This window comes from Capsicum annuum, chromosome 6 (assembly GCF_002878395.1).
Source record: "Capsicum annuum cultivar UCD-10X-F1 chromosome 6, UCD10Xv1.1, whole genome shotgun sequence".
Classification (NCBI taxonomy): Eukaryota; Viridiplantae; Streptophyta; class Magnoliopsida; order Solanales; family Solanaceae; genus Capsicum; species Capsicum annuum.
In genome coordinates, this window is record NC_061116.1 from 195,224,384 (window position 1) to 195,245,189 (window position 20,806).

At 35.2% G+C, this 20,806-nt stretch overlaps 2 protein-coding genes across 3 annotated transcripts; one reads left to right on the forward strand and one right to left on the reverse strand.

Moving 5' to 3' along the window:
• The first annotated feature begins 5,193 nt into the window (after positions 1–5,193).
• LOC107855866 (protein STRUBBELIG-RECEPTOR FAMILY 5) lies at positions 5,194–16,368 on the forward strand. 2 transcript variants are annotated; one of them, XM_016700876.2, is made up of 16 exons: positions 5,194–5,821; positions 6,476–6,608; positions 6,758–6,829; positions 6,937–7,002; positions 7,209–7,280; positions 7,361–7,432; positions 8,886–8,957; positions 9,022–9,087; positions 10,536–10,601; positions 10,677–10,987; positions 11,480–11,787; positions 13,395–13,666; positions 13,881–14,001; positions 15,122–15,258; positions 15,339–15,495; positions 15,610–16,368. In XM_016700876.2, exons 1-16 carry the CDS (start codon positions 5,719–5,721, stop codon positions 15,730–15,732), a joined length of 2,151 nt encoding a protein of 716 aa, XP_016556362.1. In that variant the 5' UTR covers positions 5,194–5,718; the 3' UTR covers positions 15,733–16,368. The 2 variants fall into 2 exon arrangements, with proteins under 2 accessions (XP_016556362.1, XP_016556364.1); XM_016700878.2 differs by lacking the exon at positions 5,194–5,821 and having other exon boundaries at positions 6,545–6,608; positions 6,932–7,002.
• Positions 16,369–18,760, reverse strand: LOC107855867 (reticulon-like protein B22). The gene is made up of 3 exons (XM_016700879.2): positions 17,989–18,760; positions 17,062–17,131; positions 16,369–16,655 (listed from the first exon to the last, which is right to left on the reverse strand). The coding sequence occupies exons 1-3, from the start codon at positions 18,340–18,342 to the stop codon at positions 16,543–16,545; spliced, it is 537 nt and encodes a 178-aa protein (XP_016556365.1). The 5' UTR covers positions 18,343–18,760; the 3' UTR covers positions 16,369–16,542.
• Positions 18,761–20,806: the final 2,046 nt, after the last annotated feature.

Here is a 20,806-nt window from a genome sequence, read left to right on the forward strand (position 1 = left end):
GAACGTAGTTCTAGGAAAATACCATATTTCCCGCTCAGTGCTAAATACTACTCCCAAACTTAAGCTCAAAACACGTTAGGAAATCCACCTGAATTAACTTAAGGGTCTATCATAGAGACCAAATCATAAATGCCTCATTTTCAAATCATAAACAACTTGTGGATTCCTAACTCGACTCAAACTTAAAGCAATCTTTCTCAACCTCAAATATACTTGCTCATTAAATCATATCAAATATCGAAACTTCGGGAAAACATCAAAGAGCCCATTCTTGACTCTCAAACTTAAATATCAATATATATTCAATAATCAAACTTCTCATAGAAAAAGCTTAAATCATGACACCTATCTTAAATCACTTAGTAATCATCAATTCATGGTAACAATATACAACTCATGGCGTAAGTTTCCAATTTAAGAAATAAAATGATGAAATAATCATATATTGAACTTGAACAACTCAAATCTCATAAAATCATTAATAAAGTAATTTGGGTGTAAACCCACTTTGCAATTTCATGGAAATAAATTATAAAAATTAAATCTTTGGGCACAAGAACGAAAGGAGTGTTCTTGTTCAAACCCCACATACCTTGGATTAGGAATTTAAGATGAAGATACTTGTTTTTGACTCTTTCTTACACTCTTGACTTAGGGTTATTGAAGCCTTTGACTGAGAGATCTTGATTCTTGAACCACTTTAAAACTCTATGAAAGATTCTTAAATTTTCTTGGAAGAAGATTGGATTTTGGGTTGGAGAGAAACCCTAGCTTCTAGATATTTCTTGGAAGAGAAATGAGAGAAAATAAGGTTTTCTCATCTGTTTGGAAATATATATATATATATATACAAGACCAAAATGGGCAGAAAATATCAAAATACCCTTTTAAAAAGAGTTGAAAATCGTTGATCGAGGTCTGTGACGGTCGAATTGACGGTTCGTCAGAGCAACTAACGGTCTACCAGATCATCTGTTACTTGAGTTCTAAAACTGGGACTTCTTCCTTGACGTGATGTCGATGTGATGATCCATTAGGAAACTAACAGTCCACCAGATCATCCGTCACTCGGGGGTCAGAAGTGGGATATTCTGCCTCGACTTGATGGTCCTCTTAACGGTCCATCAAATTTTTGACGGCCCACCAAAGTCGAACGATGGCCAGAAAAAGGGGTTACTACCTTGGCTTGATGGGAAAACTGATGGTCCACCAAGGACTTGGCGGTCCTTCAGTTCTACCGTCAGGCCTGGGCGATTCCGACATCGCTTGGTAAAACAGCCATAACTTCCTCGTCCGATGTCGAATTTCGATGAAATTGGTATCGATGGAAAGTTTATTCTATGCTCTACATGTCAAAAAGTATAAATTAGAGAAATAAAATATAATATAAATATAAATCACTTTGTAAGCCACCCCTATCCACTTAAAAGACAGATTTAGGCTTAAGAAACGATCGGGGTATTACATTACCTTGAGCAAAACTAGTAACGCGATTTGTATCACACAAGCTCAAAGGAATATGTCCAATATCATGGTCAATATTACAAGAATGACCACTAACTTGAGGATTTTAAATCACATCACTCACATGATCAAGTAGTGAACTATCCTTAAGGACAAATTGACTAACATCTGCAACAAGAGAACTACCAAGGAAAGATTCATGCCTTTCTACACTATGTAAAACTGAAGCTACTTCATATTGGATACTAGTATCCTTATCACAATATTTCAAGCCTAAGGAAGTGTAGAGTGTAGCAATTATACCTCGGTGTATGCCACGATAGTCCACTTGTTTGGAGCTCTTAGCCAAGGGTATCACTAGCTCATTTCCCATGTTATCGTGTGGAACCCCTTTTTGATCCTTCTTTAATAGCATATGAACTTGAACCTATACATAAGAAGTATCAATTCTAGGCAAAACGCTAGAATATGGGTTATTGAGTATCAAATATCCTTTGTGTGTAAATCCCACAAGCACATTTTTCTTTCCCTTTCCTACTTCACTGCCCGTGGTTTCCCTTTCTCTTGCTCTCTTTTCTTCACATTCTTCTTGTATCTCACCACTAAGTTTCTGTCCATCTTTAGGCTTGGCCTCATTCTCCTTGGATCCTAACTCTCCCTCTTTTTCTACTTGGATGGGGTGTTTACGGGTTAGTGTAGCTTGGGAAAGAGACATTGGATTGAGTGGAGTGTAGGGTCTTTGAATTGGAGGATTTTGGAGTGGAAGATTTGGGTTTAGGGATGGAATTTTGGTTCCAAGTCCTTTTTATGGAACTTGGTGGAGTGAAGAATGGCTAGATCCATCTTGTTCTCGGCTTAAGGAGTAAAGATTGACTTGGTTTGTAGCACTTGGTGGATACAATCTTTAGTGAAAGGTCTCGGGAGTAATAGTAGGTGAGGTGTTTTGAGGGGTAAGAGTTCGAGAACTCCTTTGGCTTTCCACCCTCTCCAACCTCTCACTCGTTGAGGCCACATCCAAACCCAATTTCTCAATATTTGCCTTCATCCTACCCACGCCTCAAGACAAAGTTTCAAGATTAGCTAAGAGAACATTCATAACATTATTTTACACGGTTGGAGCATTGGAATTTTTGGGTTCTATTTGCAATTGTACCTACAAAACAAGAAAACGTTAGTTCAAAATACGCTCACACATTCTTCACACTCGGCTTTCTCACTTGGTTCTTCAAGTGTTGTAAGCCAACTATCAATCCTTGAGTGCTTAGGAACGAGTCTACTCTTAAGTTAGAATGAATTTCGTCTTTGAAGACTCAAGGAAGTTTCGTACGCACTTGAACCAAGAACAACTACGAATTGTAAACGAGTAAAGCACTACAAAGAACGTTGACACGAAAGACGTACTCGAAAACTAGTTCACAACTTAGTAGGTTGTTACTTAGTTGTCAACTAGTATAGGAGACAAGTAGAAAGAAACTAGTAGAGACAAGGAAAGAAACTTAGAAGGTCCTATGACTTGAGTTTTGTTGTTGATATGGCCCACACTTTTTATTTTTATTTTTGCCGCTGGTGTTGTTGTTTTTGCTTGAAAGTTGATATTTTTCAACTTAGGTTGTTAAATCTAGTTGTTTTGGTGATGATTTTTGGTATTGGAATGAGAAAACAAGACTTTGAACTCTCTTCTCAAAGGTCAAAAGGTGTACATCTTCTTTTCACCAACTTGCACTAAAATGGCAAAACACTTTTTTGCCTTGTCTTTTCCCTTTCCTCTTTTGGCCTTTCTTGAAAGATGTTTTGACACTCTTTTGGTAGGCAAGCTTTTGGTAGGTCTTTGTTTCTTTGCCACTTTAGTGTTGTCTTGAAAGTAGTCCCAAGACAATATAATATCTTACCTTTCTCTTCCCTTTTTCAAATCAAACAAGGCCTTTTGTTGAATATTACTCAAGAACAACATGAACAACAACAAGAACACTTTGAACAATAACAATATCTAAACCGTCCAACCTTTCAACAACAACTTAACAAAGCTCAAATCTTGGACTTTAGACTCAAGTGTGCTAGGGAAACAACAAGCTAACACACAAAACTACTAAGACTAGCAAAATAACACCTAATCTAGACATAAATTTGGCCAAACAATAACAACACTTCGGCCAAGACACCCAACCCGTAGAATAACTTCTTTTTGTAAGATTTTCGACCTTGGACACCTCTTCTAATGTTAGGAAACAAATATCTAACACTCTAACACACAAACACACACAAAAGTTACAATAAAACTAGGCATAAATCTTGGGCAAAACAACAACAAGACACAATTTCGGCCAAGACAACAAGAATGGACAGATTTGCTTCTTTTTGGAATTTCAGCTTTTCAACACCTCTTTTTTTTTTATTTTTCGACTTAGAGAGCCCAAGATTGGTAGTGTAGGAATACAATCAGCCTTAGCTATGATACTAAATAATAACAAACGGTATCTACAAGAGCACAAAACAGTCCACAAACTCACAAAAAAACAGTCCACACGTACAAGACATCAAACAGAAACAACAAACACACAAACTTGAAAGATAAGGAGATAGATAACTTGACACAAAGAGAATATAAAATGTAGCAACTAAAGAGTGTATCAAACTCTAAAACCTCTACAAATTACATAAACAAGCACCAAGTTCTTACGGGAACACAAGAGGAACTCGGTTCACTCAAGAACTCTCGTTTCTGGTCGTCTCACAACACAAGTGGAACCTTTCACTTGTGAAGCTTAAAATGTTTGATGGTCTACTCTCTTATTGAGAGGAAATATGGTGTTCAATGTTACAAAGTGATTTTCAAAATAAGCTAACTAAGGAACAAGACTAAGGAAAATGTTTAAATAGTCTATTACAAAAGGTATTACAAAAGGACTCCTTTGCCTTTAATGAGGGTGGCGGGTGTGGAGTGTATTTGGGGAAGCCTTGCGTGTATTTTTTAGCACCTAAGGCCAGCCCTCACATGTCAAGGCGTACACTCCCTTGGGTGCGTTCACAACAAGCTCAACGCATTTATTTTCATAAATGCGACTTGTAGTTTTTGTAGTTTCCGAGCTTGGACAAGGCTTTGAAAAGGTCTTCAATTCACTTTGCAAATCCGAAACTTGAACCTTCAACAAAAACTTGTAATCCTTCTGCTCCTCATGCGTGTATCAGTGCTAAAGCTATTTTTGAAAAATCACCGTTAATAAGTAGTGACATGGATGAAACTGTTTTGTAACAGCGATAGCATAGACGAGCTAAACTTTTAACGATGACATAAATAAGTCATTTATGATAGTTTGATGGCATATTTGAGTCTTTTCCCTTTTTAAAATCATCAAAGTTATTATATTCAAAGAATAACATAGTAAAATTATCCTTATTACTCTATTTATTGTTTCATAATAATTTGTGTCAAGTCAAATAGTAGACAAATACGGTTAAACGGAGAGAGTACTAAAGAAAACAATTTGTTAAGCATATATTTGTTCCATTCCATCCATTTCAAAATAATTGGCTCTTATTGACTTTACAATTTGCTTTAAAAAGTATTTATTAGGATTTTATTTTATCAATTAGTCTTATTAATTATGCTTTAAAAATATACATAGTTATTTAAGGATAAAAATAATATTATACTGTAAGAACATATTAAAATTTTATTCCTTTCAAACAATTAAATTGAAATAAATATTTTTATCCTCCGTCGGTGTGTTCCCTTGGCGCTCTACCAAAGGTCCTCCTGTTTTGTTGGGCGAAGCAATGGCAAAATGGCAGTCAAATCAAAACGAATGCCTAATTCCATTCATCTTCACTCCCTTCTCCAAAATTTCAGGGTCCTTATCCTTTCCACCATTTCCAATCCCAATTCAACGTCCACCATTCTTCATCATCCACACTCTCAACCTATTCGTCCAAATTTTGTTGGTACTCAGATAACCAATTTTATCCTCATAATTTTGATCCTAAACCTTGATACTATCATCATCCTCTCTTTCTCTTTCTCTTTCTCTTTAATGTATCTAGTTTTCATGCCGCATTGATACATTTATAATTGTTCATTTTATCATACTCTGTTCGCCCTTCGCGCAGAGGCCGATTGGGGAATTGATCTCAACTTGCTCGTCGCGTGGGGCAGAAACACACAGACTCGACATCATCATTCTCCTTGGATAACACGGATACTTTTTGTTGTTTGATAAGTATATTTAGTTTGGGGCACCTGATTGCCCAAATTTGATCATGATGATGATGATGATAAGTCCGTGCACTTTCCTATGTTGGATCATACTTACAACCCCCTTCACCGTTCATGTGGTGCTTTCGAAAACTGATCCCCGCCAAGGTACCACCATTCCTCTTTTGAATTCTGTATGACTGATAGATATTACAGTGGAGAACTTCATCAATAGCTCTGCTTTCTCTCGGAAGCAATGTACGGTCAAACCTCGTTATAACGGCCATTTTCATTATAATAACATTTCACTTAATGACCTGATTTTCTACGGAACCAATTTTTCATATTCTCTATAACAACATTGGATCAATGACATCAATGGCATTCCCCTTTATAACGACCATGCTCAACGTAGAGCAATTAAATATTTGTGGTAATCATCTGTAGTGTCATGCACATAGTAAATTTCAAGTACGAATATCTAAAAGGAAAAAAAAAAATAGTGCCTATCAGTTGTGGTTTTAACTTCAAGTGAGAAGTCTATTGAAGTTGGTCTTTTTTGCATTCATACTCTTTCTAATTTTGCATACTTTTATATCAATATACATAGCAGCCATGAAACTTTCTAAGGTTGACACTATAGAGTTGTTTGAATGTATAACTTTCAATTAGGGAATAATAAGATAAGAGATCTCGATAACCCAAATTTGAATATCCATGAGCTTAAATAACTAATAAAATCCAAGAAATATTTTATCTTGCATGTTATTCATTACATCTTAATTTAGATATCTAGATAAACAATTTTAGCTGTCTTTACAGTTTCAGCCCTCAATGACATGTACCAGTATTTGAATCCCCGCGACAAACTTGCTGGATGGAAATCAAATGGAGGAAATCCTTGTGATGATTCTTGGAAGGGTATCACGTGCTCCGGTTCAGATGTTACTGAAATGTAGCTCTTTCCTTTTCTTTCTATTTTTAGTTGTCATTTCATTTACTATTACTTATACTAGAACACGTAAGGAAAAGAAAAAAAATTGCCTTCTAGTTCTTTTTCTAATCCATGATCTGCTTCTCCCGACATTCTTAATAATGTTGCAGTAATCTATCTGGCTTGGGGCTCACCGGATCACTAGGCTTCCAGCTTGATAAGTTGGACAAAGTTACCTACTTGTGAGGCCCAGACAACTCTTTGATATTGGAAATGGGTTTATATTATGTGCTTTAATCTGTCCTGAAAGAACTGGTCCTGACAAAGATGAATTTGAATGTCAGTGCAGTGATGTGAGCAAAAACAACCTGAAGGACAACATACCATACCAACTTCCTCCTCACACACAACAGCTGTAAGTAGGCAGAGAAGCATTACGTTCTTAGACATAACTCATTATGAAGTTTCTCCTCAGGCTGCAACTTTTGAGCACCTCCTTTCGGTAGCTTATTTGTTATTAGTCCGATTATTTATTATTAGTTAGCATTAAGTGTTATCTAGAAGATTTTCTTCTGTTGATATTGTGCCATACGAGTCTCTCATTGGGTTGTTGTTCTGCAGAGATCTTTCTGGAAATCAATTCACTGGAACTGTGCCTTATTCAATTTCTCAGATGGCTGATCTTAAATCTTTGTAATGGTTTTTCTCTTATTCTTTATGTTATAAATTCTGGGTTTCATATCAAATGTCAATATGCTCTTCGTGTTGTGCAGGAATCTTAATCGTAATAAGCTAAGTGGATCACTGAGTGATATATTTGGAAAACTTACAAAACTCACTACGATGTAAGTGTTGCCGATTTAGCATCCAGCTAGTCCTCTTTTTCTTTTTCCCTTTGTTTCTATATGGTCTTTCCTTCTGCAAATAATTTCATGAACGGCTGGAAGTAAATATTGGAGACGGACTATGGAATTCATTGATATTAGTTGTTCCAAGCATATGTTTGCATTGCCTTTTCCTGACTATCCTTTGTTCGTTGTCTGTTTATTTCTGATCTGAATCTACAACAGCAATTAAGAAATTGTTTGTAGATGTGGAATGACAATGAACAATGTGGATATGTTAATAATTTGTTCCCTAGCCATCTAGATTGAAACTCCTTCTTTGCTGCTTGTAGTGCTTGAGGATGGAAATCTACACGGCTGTGATTATTCATAAAGGTGTGGGAAAATGTGTGAATTGAGTCGATTAGTCAATTGAATAAAGTCTTAACTGATGCAAAATTCTGATCGCAGCTCTACAGCCTGAACATTAATTTTCTTAAAACTTCATTCCAATTGGAATATCCATATTTGACTTGAAATGAGATGGCTTAAAAATTAAAAAACAACTCCAACTTACTAATCAATTTTTTTAATTTTTTTTTGTTAATGGATTAGTCAAAATTGTATAGAGGTGTGAAATTATTGATGCTACTTTTTTTGAGGATTTTTGTGTATATGATAAAGACTTATTTTTAGGGAGGACATTATTTCAAGATGGACCAATAAGGTAAGTGAGAGATTATTTGTTTTCTGGTGGATTCTTAGCATTTCAATTACTCAATATAACCTCTTGTCACCTTGAATGAGGCTTTACTTGTAGAGTACCAGAAATAGCCTCCAAGCCGACAAGTATCACCTCTTAGATTAACTTTTGCCCTTCTTCAACACCATATAACAATATAACACTAGTGTATTACGTGATATTTCACTTGAAACGGCTATTTATATCACTAATCCGATACTTGCAGCCATTCATGTTAGTCACTCTGTTAAGAATCAAGCTTAGAGTTTTATTAGTAATAGTAAAGCAAAAGACATAATGGATCACCTTATCTCACTGCCTAGACAGGTTAGTCCTCGCCTATGTTGTTCGGACTCTTCAAAAATGAAATGGGGGTGTGTCGAATTCGCCAAAACTAGTGTATTTTTAAAGAATCCGCCACAGGTGCGGCATCGAAAGTGAAGAGTCCGCGCAACTTAGGTCCTCACAGAAGGACTACTGATTCAATATTTAGTCTAATTTTCATTTTTACTTCTGACCAAACAACATGTAAGTTAAAATTATCCTGTTAATCAAGTCCCTCTATGATACAGATGTCAAGTAAGATAAGGATGCTTTTACGGCCCCCTCTCTCTTCTCTGTCTGTACATTCCTGCATATCAACATACATACATACATATATGCATAAACATTGTAGTGTGTCTGGTAATATACTTGTCTAGTTTATCAACTAACTCGTTCAATTTTATCCAGGGACCTCTCCTACAATTCAATATCAGGCAGTTTGCCTCAGGGTCTTAAATCCCTCTCAAGCCTCAGCAAATTGTAAGTGCTTAATATTTGGGACCAAAATCTTCATTGGAGCTAAACATTTTCACTTTGCATACAGGCACATACAGAATAATCAATTTACTGGATCAATAGATGTTCTAGCTGATCTTTCGCTTGACAATTTGTAAGTTGAACCGTTAATAAAATTACAATTCTAAGTCATGGTTCTTGCAATTCCAGCGTGTAGTAAATTTTCATGCATTACATTAAAATTACAATAGTAAGATGCCTAGTAACCTTCCCCCCCCCCCCCCCCCCCCCCCCCCCGGGCAACCACCACACACACACTCTCGAAGGACTGTAAAGAAGGAAATGGAAGATTTCCAATAAAATGCAAAGCAAGCAAATTCTTCATGTTTCTTCATTTATCTTAGTTTCTAAATCTGAGAATAATTATTGTATTAGGTTGTCTTTTGGGTTATACCATGGTTGCTATTGAGATGATATATGCTTATTTTGTAGACCAGATGCCACTTTGTCTGCCTCTTTATTTCTAAAGTTAGCTTTGATTTCACATTTGTAGGTTACGGTTGCCATAAGTTTGGTCAATGGAGTTAAGTAAGATATCAACAAAAATAAATAATAACCAAATAACTTTCTAAATTACCTAGACATCATCATCTTCAGTGCTAGGATTCATGTACATTGAAGATCTCAGACTCACACATGAAATATTCACATCTTTGCATCATTCTATAAACTGATATATGCTTATTTTGTATATCACATGCCACCTTAACTGCCTCTGCATCTCTAAAGTTACACTGAATTATCATTTGTAGGTTATGGTTAATATAAGTTTGTTTCGAAAGCAATACTTGGTCTATCTTAGAGTTACCTTTTGTTTCTTGATAAAGCTAACCAACTGTAAATCGAGGAGCATGCATCAATACTCTTTTGCTTTCCGCATTAGAATTAAATGTAGCATAGTTGCTCAAATTTCAGGGCTCTACAAAAGGATATCCTGCTTAAGTAAGAAGCCATGTCTTTGATCAAAAATTCTGTTCCACCTTTCACTTGGTTAACATAAAGATAAAAAATGTCTTGGACATCCAGTTTTCCATTGGCTGTATAATGATCATAATATGTATTAATGAGGAAGTTGTTGATAGTTGTCATAATGCCTATGCAAGGATGGAAATAAGCCGTGAACTATTAGAAATTACATCATAGACAGCGTAAAGACTGTCGAACTTGTATATCCCAAGTTTTACTATGATTTCTAGTACTTTTCTCATGAAGACTGTGACTTCCAGTACTAAGAGGTCTATGATTCGGAAAGATATTCCTCTTTGTTTTTCTTCGAGAGAGGTGAGGTTTGACTACAGACTCCATGCAATAACCAAAACGCCTCGTCTCTTGTCCATGCAATCAATATGCAGGAAAAGACCTTTATAAGACACTAATAGAATTATAAATCATTAGTTAGCCAAATTTGTAATCATGTACTTTTACTCGTTATCCCTTGAATAAAATGCTGGCTTGGATTTGAGTAAGAAACTGTCACAAGCATGAAGTGTTCTCGGGTGTTTTTACATAGCTAAGACAGTGTATTCAACAAAATGCTTGCAGGAATGTAGCAAACAACCAATTTAATGGCTGGATTCCTGATGAGCTGAAAGACATCAAACATTTAGAGTGAGTGCTGGATGAACTATTGGTTAACTAGTTTCTAATATATTGCCCTGACATTTATTTATTTTTTCTTTAAAGGACCGGAGGAAATAGGTGGTCTTCTGGACCAGCTCCTCCTCCGCCTCCTGGGCAGAAACCACACACGAGGAAGTCAAAAAAGGAATCTGGAAAATCTGGCCTGTCTAAAGGAGCTATTGCTGGGATATTAGTGGGTGTTTTGGTGGTACTTGGTGTTATAATTGCTCTACTTTCAAGAAGAAAAAGATCTTCATCAACCTCCTCCCATTTTCTTGAAGAAAATAAGTTAAGCCGGCGTCAACCTTTTACTCCTCTTTCTTCTCAGGAGTTATCTAGTGATGTTCATGCCAAGATGCAGGAGGACTTCAAAGGTGATTTTACTTTTGGCTTTCCAACCCTCCTTTTATAAAAGGAGAGACATGGAGAATAAAAAAGAGGAATTAAATCATGAACACCATTATCACATATTATTTGTCCTTTGAATAGTGTCTATATATTAAGCTAAAGTTAGGTTGCACTATTGCCAAGGGTTTTTTGAAACTAGCCTCTCTGCCCACAAAGGTAAAGGTAAGGTCTGCGTACACCCCACTCTCCCTAGTGTGGGATCACACTGGATATGTTGTTGTTGGTTAGATTGTAATTTTATTATTGTTTTTTTTTTTTTTTTTTTTTTTGGTGAGCAGACCCCTCCACAGTCCACACCCCTCTAAGTAGGGGCAATGGAGATTTATGCCAACTTTCCCCCTTGATTACAAACTCGAACCCCCTTAGTTGAAAGTGGAGGGTTCTCCCGGCTAGAGCAACTTCTCTTATTGGTCACAAGTGTATTATTTCGTGCTTCTGACAGAAAATTGTGTCCTCAGATTCATCATCCGCTACAGAAAAACATCTGCAAACATCTTCCTCAATGGGTCTTAGGCGTCTTAATTCAGAGCGTCACAAGTCCTTTAACAAGAAGGAGATGGCAAATGTTCCAGCTTCAGATCATCTCAAGGCGTTCAACGATAAAGAGTTCGCAAATCCTTCGAATGTTAAAAGAAGCAGTTCAATTAAGATACCTCAGTATTCATTAGCTGATTTGCAGAATGCAACTGGTAACTTTGCAGGTTCTAGCCTTCTTGGTGAGGGATTAATTGGTCGAGTATACAAGGCAAAATATCCAGATGGCAGGGTAAGCTTGATGTGATTTACAGTGCTGTTTAGTTTTAGGGTACATTTGTTGGTAACTTGTTTCATGAATTGGTTGCATAACCTCCATTATACATCACGACAGATAGGATAACATGCTTAGATTATTGAAAGGAAAACAGAAGAAATGCAATAGACATAGGTATAAGTTAGGATCGGTAACCTGGTTATTGTGGAATTTAGCCAAACACATGTATAATGATAAAAACAGAGAAATAACAAGATAATAATAACAACAATTAAAGAAAATAAATAAGGCACAGATTTAACGTGGTTCAGTCGGTGTGACCTACGTCCAGTCGTCCACAAGCAGAGAGGATTAATTTCACTATATCAGCAACAAGAAGAATACAATAGAGAGTACAAAGTTAGAGTAAATACTCTAATCAACCCAAAATTATCCCAAAAGAGTGAACTCACAAGATCACTCCAAGAAAGGATTCACACAAGTGTTTCCCAACACTCACTCTCTTACAAAATACTCTAAAAGAAAGTCAAAGAGAAGAAAGCAATGAATATTTTTCAAGTGCTTCAAGGTGTGTATTCTAAGTGAAAGAACTCTCCCCTATTTATAGGAGGAGGTTCTTGAGAGAAAAAGAGAAAATTTCATCCGCATGATAATTAAATAAGTCTTGAGAGATTCTCAGTATATCATTTATCATGAGATTTCCATGAGATTTTCAATAAAATATTGGCCAAAATATGGCCACATTACAGTATATATGTTTAGAGCAAATATTGTTCATGAGTAGTCGAAGATCTATTATGTTTAAGCTTTTTCTCATTTTTGAAGGGTTTGTACTCATGGAATACACAAGTCATGTGCATTCTTTTCCACCCTTGCTTTGACATTGAAAGTAATGTCTTCTACGGTCATTTCTAGAGGAACATGCTTACTTCTCATCAAAGTCCTCTTTGAATTTCATGTATCAGGCTTTTTATATCCTACAGATACAGATTGTTCAGATATCTCTGCATTGGAATTTTACATATTCTGTTGACTTCTATTATTGGAACCTATAGCACATGCTCCAATTAGACATGGCAATTATCATTAGTTGCTTTTATCGTCTTTTGCCAAATCAGTATTTCTAAATCCCTTGAGGGACAGTTTATCTAGCTTTTCTATTCCTTGCTGCTGATAATTGTAATGTGAAATTGAACACAATATATAAACCCGAGCATTCACTTAAACCTGCAGCATATGTACACAATGTTGTTTATATGTTTGACGGAACCCAATATATTCACACAATATATCTCATGCTTCATTCTACTTAAATTCACAACATACTTCTGGTGTCATGTGATCGGGAGCTCACGGGTTCAAGCCTTGGAAACAGCCTCTGGCAGAAATGCAAGGTAAGGCTGCGTACAATACACCTTTGAGGTGGGACCCTTTCCCGAACCCTATGCATAGCGGGAGCTTTAGTGCACCGGGCTGCCCCTTTTTTTTTTTTACTTCTGGTGCCACTTATTGGTTGGCTACCATTTCTAGGTAGGTACAACATATGTTTATATGGTCTTGAAGTATTCAATCAGATCTATATTGTATGATAAACATAATGGAGAGACCTTTTGATTTACCAGGTTTTGGCGGTAAAGAAAATAGACTCCTCTTTTTTCCAAGATGGGCAGAGAACAGAATTCACAGAAGTTGTTAACATAATGTCCAAGTTTCACCATGCAAATATAGTTGAAGTTATTGGTTATTGTTCAGAACAGGGACAGAATATGTTAATCTTTGAGTATTTTAGAAATGGTTCGCTTCATGAATTTCTACATGTGTCGGATGACTTCAGCAAACCGCTAACATGGAATACAAGAGTCAGAATCGCTCTAGGCACTGCTCGTGCTCTTGAGTAAGTCAAACTCCTTGTGTTGTTTCTTTTGATGTTGTGTTGATAATAAGTACTAGGCACAGATTAGTTGTGTGTCTATAATGGTAACTGACATTACGGTTTCTACTGCAATTGATATTCCCTCGAGTATGACATGATCTTGATTTATAAGAAACAATCTGGTTAATGTGATTCTCCTAATTAATCCTGTAACATGACTTTAACCTGTATATAGGTACCTGCATGAGGTTTGTTCTCCATCCTATCTCCACAAGAATATAAGAACTTCAAACATTGTGCTAGATGCTGAATTGAATCCTCATCTCTGTGAGTGTGGCTTGGCAATGTTTCATGAGGTATGCGAAGATAGACCTTTAGATACTGCAAGTATTGTTTCCACCAGAATTCATTTCGTTCCTGCAGTTTTGGATGTTAGACCCTGCTAACTTGCAAATGTGACCACTTGAAAAAAAGGTAAAGGATAGAAGTCATCTTCAGAAAAATAAAGTGTGCCGCATGTAACTTTTTAAGTTATATGATATGTCATATGTGGAATCTCTTGTTTTTGGATATTTTGAAGTTTTTAAGAAAAATATTGACACATATAAAAGTGGGAGTCTTGTAATTATTTAACATTTATAATGAGGCTAGTCTTCCGTTGGAAAATGAAAATTATTTTGGAAAGACTCAAAGAAAATATGGATATTGTGCATCTTTTCTTGGAAAAGGATTGTGATTGAAATTTTTAGCTGCTTCATTATTGGTGTCCATCATTCTGTATAATGTCACTGGTACAAGCTCTTTAAATAGAATGCAGTGGTACAAGTTCCTTTCCAAGTCATCTGCCGTCCCTTAGTTTCTTCTGTACTCTGCTCATCTGCTGTGAATGGTATTGGTTGGATAATAGATGCACGATTTGGTATATATTTGTGCAGTTTTACTTGGTGATCATGGACTAGTTTGTGAAGAAGTGCTCATGTTCTGAATAACAGAATATGGTGCTGAATAAATGAACATGAACATAGAAGATGGTAGAAATCTGGCTAGTTGTCTGTTGAAAGGCCCTACTCATTCTCCCGATACCTAGCCTTAATCTGGATAGGTCCACATTTGCTAACTTATGTTTGAGATATTTCACTTGGTGCTTTGGTGTCTAGTAGAATCACGTCATACTTAATACTCCCTTCGTTTCATAATGAATGAATTGTTGAATTTTGGCACACAGATTAAGAAAAAAACATTAAAGACATAAATTTAACACTACTTTCTATTTTTACCCCCAAAAAAATAAAAACTGACCTTATAATACCTTTTCAAAAGTTAATTAGTTGTCAAATCATAAGGGTAAATTTGAAAAAAAATTCAATGATTCACTTATTTTGAAACACCAATAAATACCCCAACAATTCACTTATTCCGAAGCGGAGGGAGTAATGTTATTTAACATTCTCAGTTCTTCTACTTCTGCAATTTCAGCGTGCAAGCAAAAACTTGAATGCTGGGTACACTGCTCCGGAATGCACAAAACCCTCTGCATATACTTTGAAGAGTGATGTTTATAGCTTCGGAGTTGTCATGTTGGAATTGTTAACGGGGCGCAAGCCTTTTGACAGGTGCATCCCTGCATGTCAACTTTAATTTTTACAGTTACACATCAAAACACGAATCTAACACGTTCAGATTGATGCTTCAGTTCAAAGCAAAGATCAGAACAGTATCTGGTCCAATGGGCATCACCGCAACTACATGATCTAGATGCCTTGGAGAGAATGGCTGATCCTGCTCTGCGTGGACTTTATCCTCCTAAATCTCTCTCTAGATTTGCTAATGTGACTGCTCTGTGCGTTCAGGTTAGTATTCTTTTGCAGTAATTTTGAAAAATGGAGGGAGTTGACTAATATCTTTTTATCAATAGCCTAAAGAATAAAGATTCTTGACTTATTCGTGATCACTGATGTTGTCAGTCGGAGCCAGAATTTCGACCAAACATGTCTGAGGTGGCCCGTTTAGTTCAAAGGTCGAATATGAGCCAGAGAGATGATTTAAGTGCGTCTCGGCGAACAAATGATGATGATGATGATTACTGATTTCAGGTTCTCTGCCAACTTGACGAAATGAGGAAGAGTACTTGTGTGTTTCTCTATTCTTTTTCTTTTCCCTTATTTCGTTCAGTACTTTTGTGTCCAAAGTTAAATCTGCATAAAAGGATATATACTACGTTTGGAATTGGGATAAAGTATATCTTCCTTGCAATATGGCTCTTTTACAGCACAGAATTGATAAAATAAACATCAGATTATAAACACGACCCCGACCCTACACGAGAAAGATTAGGAAAAAGGAAGAATGCAAACTGATTGGAAAAACTATGCTACTATGTAGCATCAAATAAGTGGTGAAAGCATTTCATTTTGCTTATAACATAACAACAGGTGAAAGTTGTAACTTTTCTTACTTGTCAGGATGAGACTGTATGACGAGTAATTATAATCTTTTCATCCTTAAGAATACGTGACTACCACTTTTTATGTTCATCTTCTCCCGTAAGAAATGAAGTGTTAAGAGTTGTATTGATTTTACCCATCAAATGATTAAAGACCTTTGTCGTCACGATGATGAGTATTTTGAGTATCGCAAAGCGCTTCCAGTAGATTATTCTTGATCGAATATGATTTTTTTGAGGATCAAACTCCTTAATTTTCTATGTGAATTTAGACATAGAATCAAGAAATCGCATCTTGCTATAGAGAAGCAAAACTCGAACATATGTGACATGTGGACCAATTACATTATCTTCATTTTTTCTTTTTTCCAATAACTTCTATTCTTCATTACCTCTTTTAGTCTATCTACATACAATCTAGGAAATTCATAAGCTCAGCAGGGAGCAAAACACCCTAGTCGCTCTGAACTGCTTCTGTTGAGTCCCTTCTCCTTGGATGACTCGACAAACATGTGCTGATCAGTTGAGAATTCTCAACAAACATGTACAGGCAAAGAAAGCAGAGTCCTGCACAACATTAATCCACACACAACAGCTTAATTTGACGCAAACTTGCTATGTTTTTCAATGTTGAATTATGAAAAAGACAAGTACTCCTACACAACTCCAACTCAATCACAACAATGTACTATCCATCGTGCTAACTAAGAAGGTTTTCACATAATGTGACCAAAAGGATATAGCAATACTCAAAGCGACAAATGTCTGAATTAAGTTCCTTGTGTTGCAAATGGAGGATGCAAGACTGAAACTCACATAATTACTGGCATAGGCAGAGACTGAATTTTCATCAAAGGAGTTCATCATCTACCGTATAAAAAGAAAATTGACCTTGTATACATAATGTGAATATCTAGTGACTCCCTCTAAGTCGCCCGTATAATTAGAGGAAACAGGAGAAGAATGGACTTACCGGCATAGGCAATGGTAACACCTGATGCTATCCTTCCCAAAACTGATAGCACATAAAGACTAACCACAACCTGGCAATGTAGTTAGGATAATTTTAATAACGTTCACCAGTCCATTTTTCAGTAACATCAAATTAGTTTATGAGTTTTTGCATTAATTATCCTAAAGTAGATGAAATGTATTACTATTATAAAACAGGGAAGTATGTGGCACTGAACACGAGAGAAATCAGGGGCACGTAGAAACTATGCTATTGTGTTCTGCCGAGCCAAGTAACTTTTACTAAAGTAGTTTTGAAATTCATTAAGTGTGCACACATTTATCTCCTGTTTGACCATAATTCTTCAGAGTAGATTCTAAAGAAAAAAAGTCTTGTTTAGTAACATTGATTTCTTCACTCCTATTATTTTTGTGAGCCGGGGATCTATGAGAAACAGACTCTCTACCTCTCAAGGTATGAGTAATGTTTGTGTACACACTACCCGCTCCAAACTGCACTTGTGAGACTGTGTATGTTGTTGTAGATTCACAAAAAAAAAAATATATATATATATACATACATATATATATATATATATATCATTTGTTCATGAAATTTGACTCATTATTAGAAATTTATAACAAAACACAAATTCAATATAATCCCACAGTGGGTCGACACGTCTTCACTAGCTTGTGATGATAGGAAGGTTGTTTCAAGAAACCTTAGTTTTCAACCTCAACTTCCAAAGACTTTTCCAACACAACTTCAAAATTCATTTTTCAAGTTTCAACTAAATCTATGATCAACCGTTAGCTAAATTTAGAATCCAGATACCAGCCATCTTTCAAAATGACATAAAGTTCAAATTTTAACTCCGCCATAGCCCACAAATCACTTTCCAATGATCAAATAACAGAGAGAACAGGACAAAGGTGGTTGTTATACCTTAACAAACAATCGCTTATCATGTCCAGTAGCAGAAACCCGTATAACAGACTCAGCAGCACCAACAGTATTAGCAAGGCAAGCAAGGACGAAGTTTGCTGTATCCTGTGAGATCTGCAAGTCTAACGGATCCACAGGAACAGAAATGTTCATCTGGCGAAAGAGAATCCCGAATATAGCAAGCGAACAAAGGATCACAATAAAAACATCAGAAACAAGAGAGATAATACTGGTATTCCGATATACACAGTGGTAGTAAACTAGAGTGCCACAGATGATGAGTAACAAGGGCACCGGACCACGCACACCCTTGTTCTTCCTCATAGAGTTTGTTCTACTTGTCGATTCTTCCATGGTGCGGGTACTTAAATTTGATAATTTTTTTCTGTCTCAACGAATCATTTTTGTTTCCACAAGAACCGTAATGTCTTTGTATGAATTGTGTTTCATGCCAGGACGATCTATATGAAAGAGTAGCTTTGTTTAGAAGGAAGAAGAAGAGAGATGTTTGTTCTGTATGGTTCAATTACAGTGGCGCCAAATATGGAGGGAGGAATTATTGGTGAGTCAATTTGCGAACGCTTCAAAAACTGTGTGCTGAATTGAGATTACTACTTATTATCAAAGAGAAGCTTCTGAAGAAAAAAACTGTCAATGTCCATTTTATTACAGTTTTCCAACTAAAATATTCACATGAAACTACTAATGAGAGGATTGTTTGAAAATATTCACGAGGAAACGCGTCCTTCCCTCGGTTTATTTTTATTTTCTTTTTCTATTGTCTTTTCTTTCTCACCAGTATTGATAACTAATCTGAATTTACACAGGAAAATTTCACTAATGAATTAAAATGCTCTTTTAATAAAAGCAATGTGGTATCTAAGACTCGGATTCATGAATTAAAAGCGATGTCGACATATCTAAAACTCAAATCCATAAATTAAAAGCGAAGTCATATTCAAGCTTCGAGTCCGTGAATTAAAAGATGGAGGAGTACTTTTTCAGTTGTCAATGTTTATGTCCTTTCGTCAAGATCTTAAACTATTCTACTGCTTATTTGAGGATTATACTATTTTTTATGACACCTTTTTATAATATATAGTTGCCCATCTAAGTAATAAACACGGCAAACATCCCCCCTTCATTACGTTTTGTTTGACGTTTACATAAAATAATTAGTATCGGACTTCTTTTTATAACATTACTTTATTATGACAGCATTTTGTGTATCAACCTAATTTTCTTCGAAATCATGTCATATTTTACTTTTCTATAACAATACTCTATTTATATTAATAATAACATTTATTATAGCAATACATTTTTTATAAAAATTACCTCTATAACGACATATTCAAATACTATGTAATACTCCCTCTATTTTAAAAAAAATTACTATACTTGTTTTGACTTGGCATGGAGTATAAAAAAATAAAGAAGATTTTTAAATCTTGTTATTTTAAATTAAAGTTGTGCAAAATGTATCAAAATATCCTTTAATTTTTTTTTACCTTAAACATGCCACGAGAAAATTGAAATTAATGTGTTGTCAAAAAAGAAAAGGATCATTCTTTTTTAAACGGATTAAAGAAAAAGTAGGTTATTGTACTTGAAACGGAGGGAGTAATATTTTATAAGAAATATATTATATACATAATAAAATACCAAAATATTTATGGTAATCATCATTAATGTCAGGCACATAGTAAATCTCAAGTACGAATATCTAACTTAAAGAAAAAAATTATATTTAAATGATGCACATCAATTATTTCATAACTTCACGAGGAAAAAGCTATTGATGTTTGTCATTTTTTGTATTCATGTTCTTTCTAATTCTACATACTTTTATTAATTAATAATTAAATGAGATCTAAACGTCAAATATTAGTATACATATACAATCATGCCTCTCTATAGCAGCCATGAAATTTTCGAACAAACGCTGCTACTATAGAGAGGTTTAACTGTATATCTTTTTATTTGCTCATTTAAACAAATCAAGGTAAATTCATCATTTTCTTCCTATAGTACCCTTGTCATTAAATAAGTAACTATGTAAAGTACTAATCGTCAAATTTAGATTTACAAAATATAATTAATAAAATTAATTTAATAAAGCATCTGTATTGAATTCCTAATAAATATTTTCTTAAATAAAATATTGAATCATTAGATACCAAGTAAAATGAAATGAAGAAAATATATTTTTTTGTTATAGAACATATAGTATAGATTTTTATTTTATTTCTTGGATATTTAGTTTGTAGTTATAATTATTTGATCGAGCGACCAAATGTGGCAAAGAACCCTTTTTATACTCCTGTCTAACACTCCACGAAATGGTACTAACAGCTTATATTTAGAACTTTTTTCTCCTTTTCATTTCTATCCAATTGTGTCTACACGTCATCTCAGTTCATGTGAAAGGGTTTAATTAGATAGTGAGTTTGAAAAAAAGTATAAAAACTTGTCGTCGTAAACATGTAATGTTTGATAGTTATAAATTCATGTAATCAAGATTCAAGGACAAAGTAATTCCAAAAGAGAAATATTTTCCTTTTTTTGAATAAATTAATAAGAAAATTAAGTAACCCAAATAGTTGTTAAAGTTTAATATTATTAAAGTGTGATTCAATACCTTGTCAGTAAGTGACCTTAATAAGGCAAAGGGACGTGAGCATATACGAACATGACTAATTATGTTGCATTTGTCAATTCTACTCTAGTGGTTTTAGAGCATGGCTGTGACCTTTATTTTTTTTTATAACTCCCTTATTCACTAACCAATTATTCACCTATTATTCTATTTCATTAT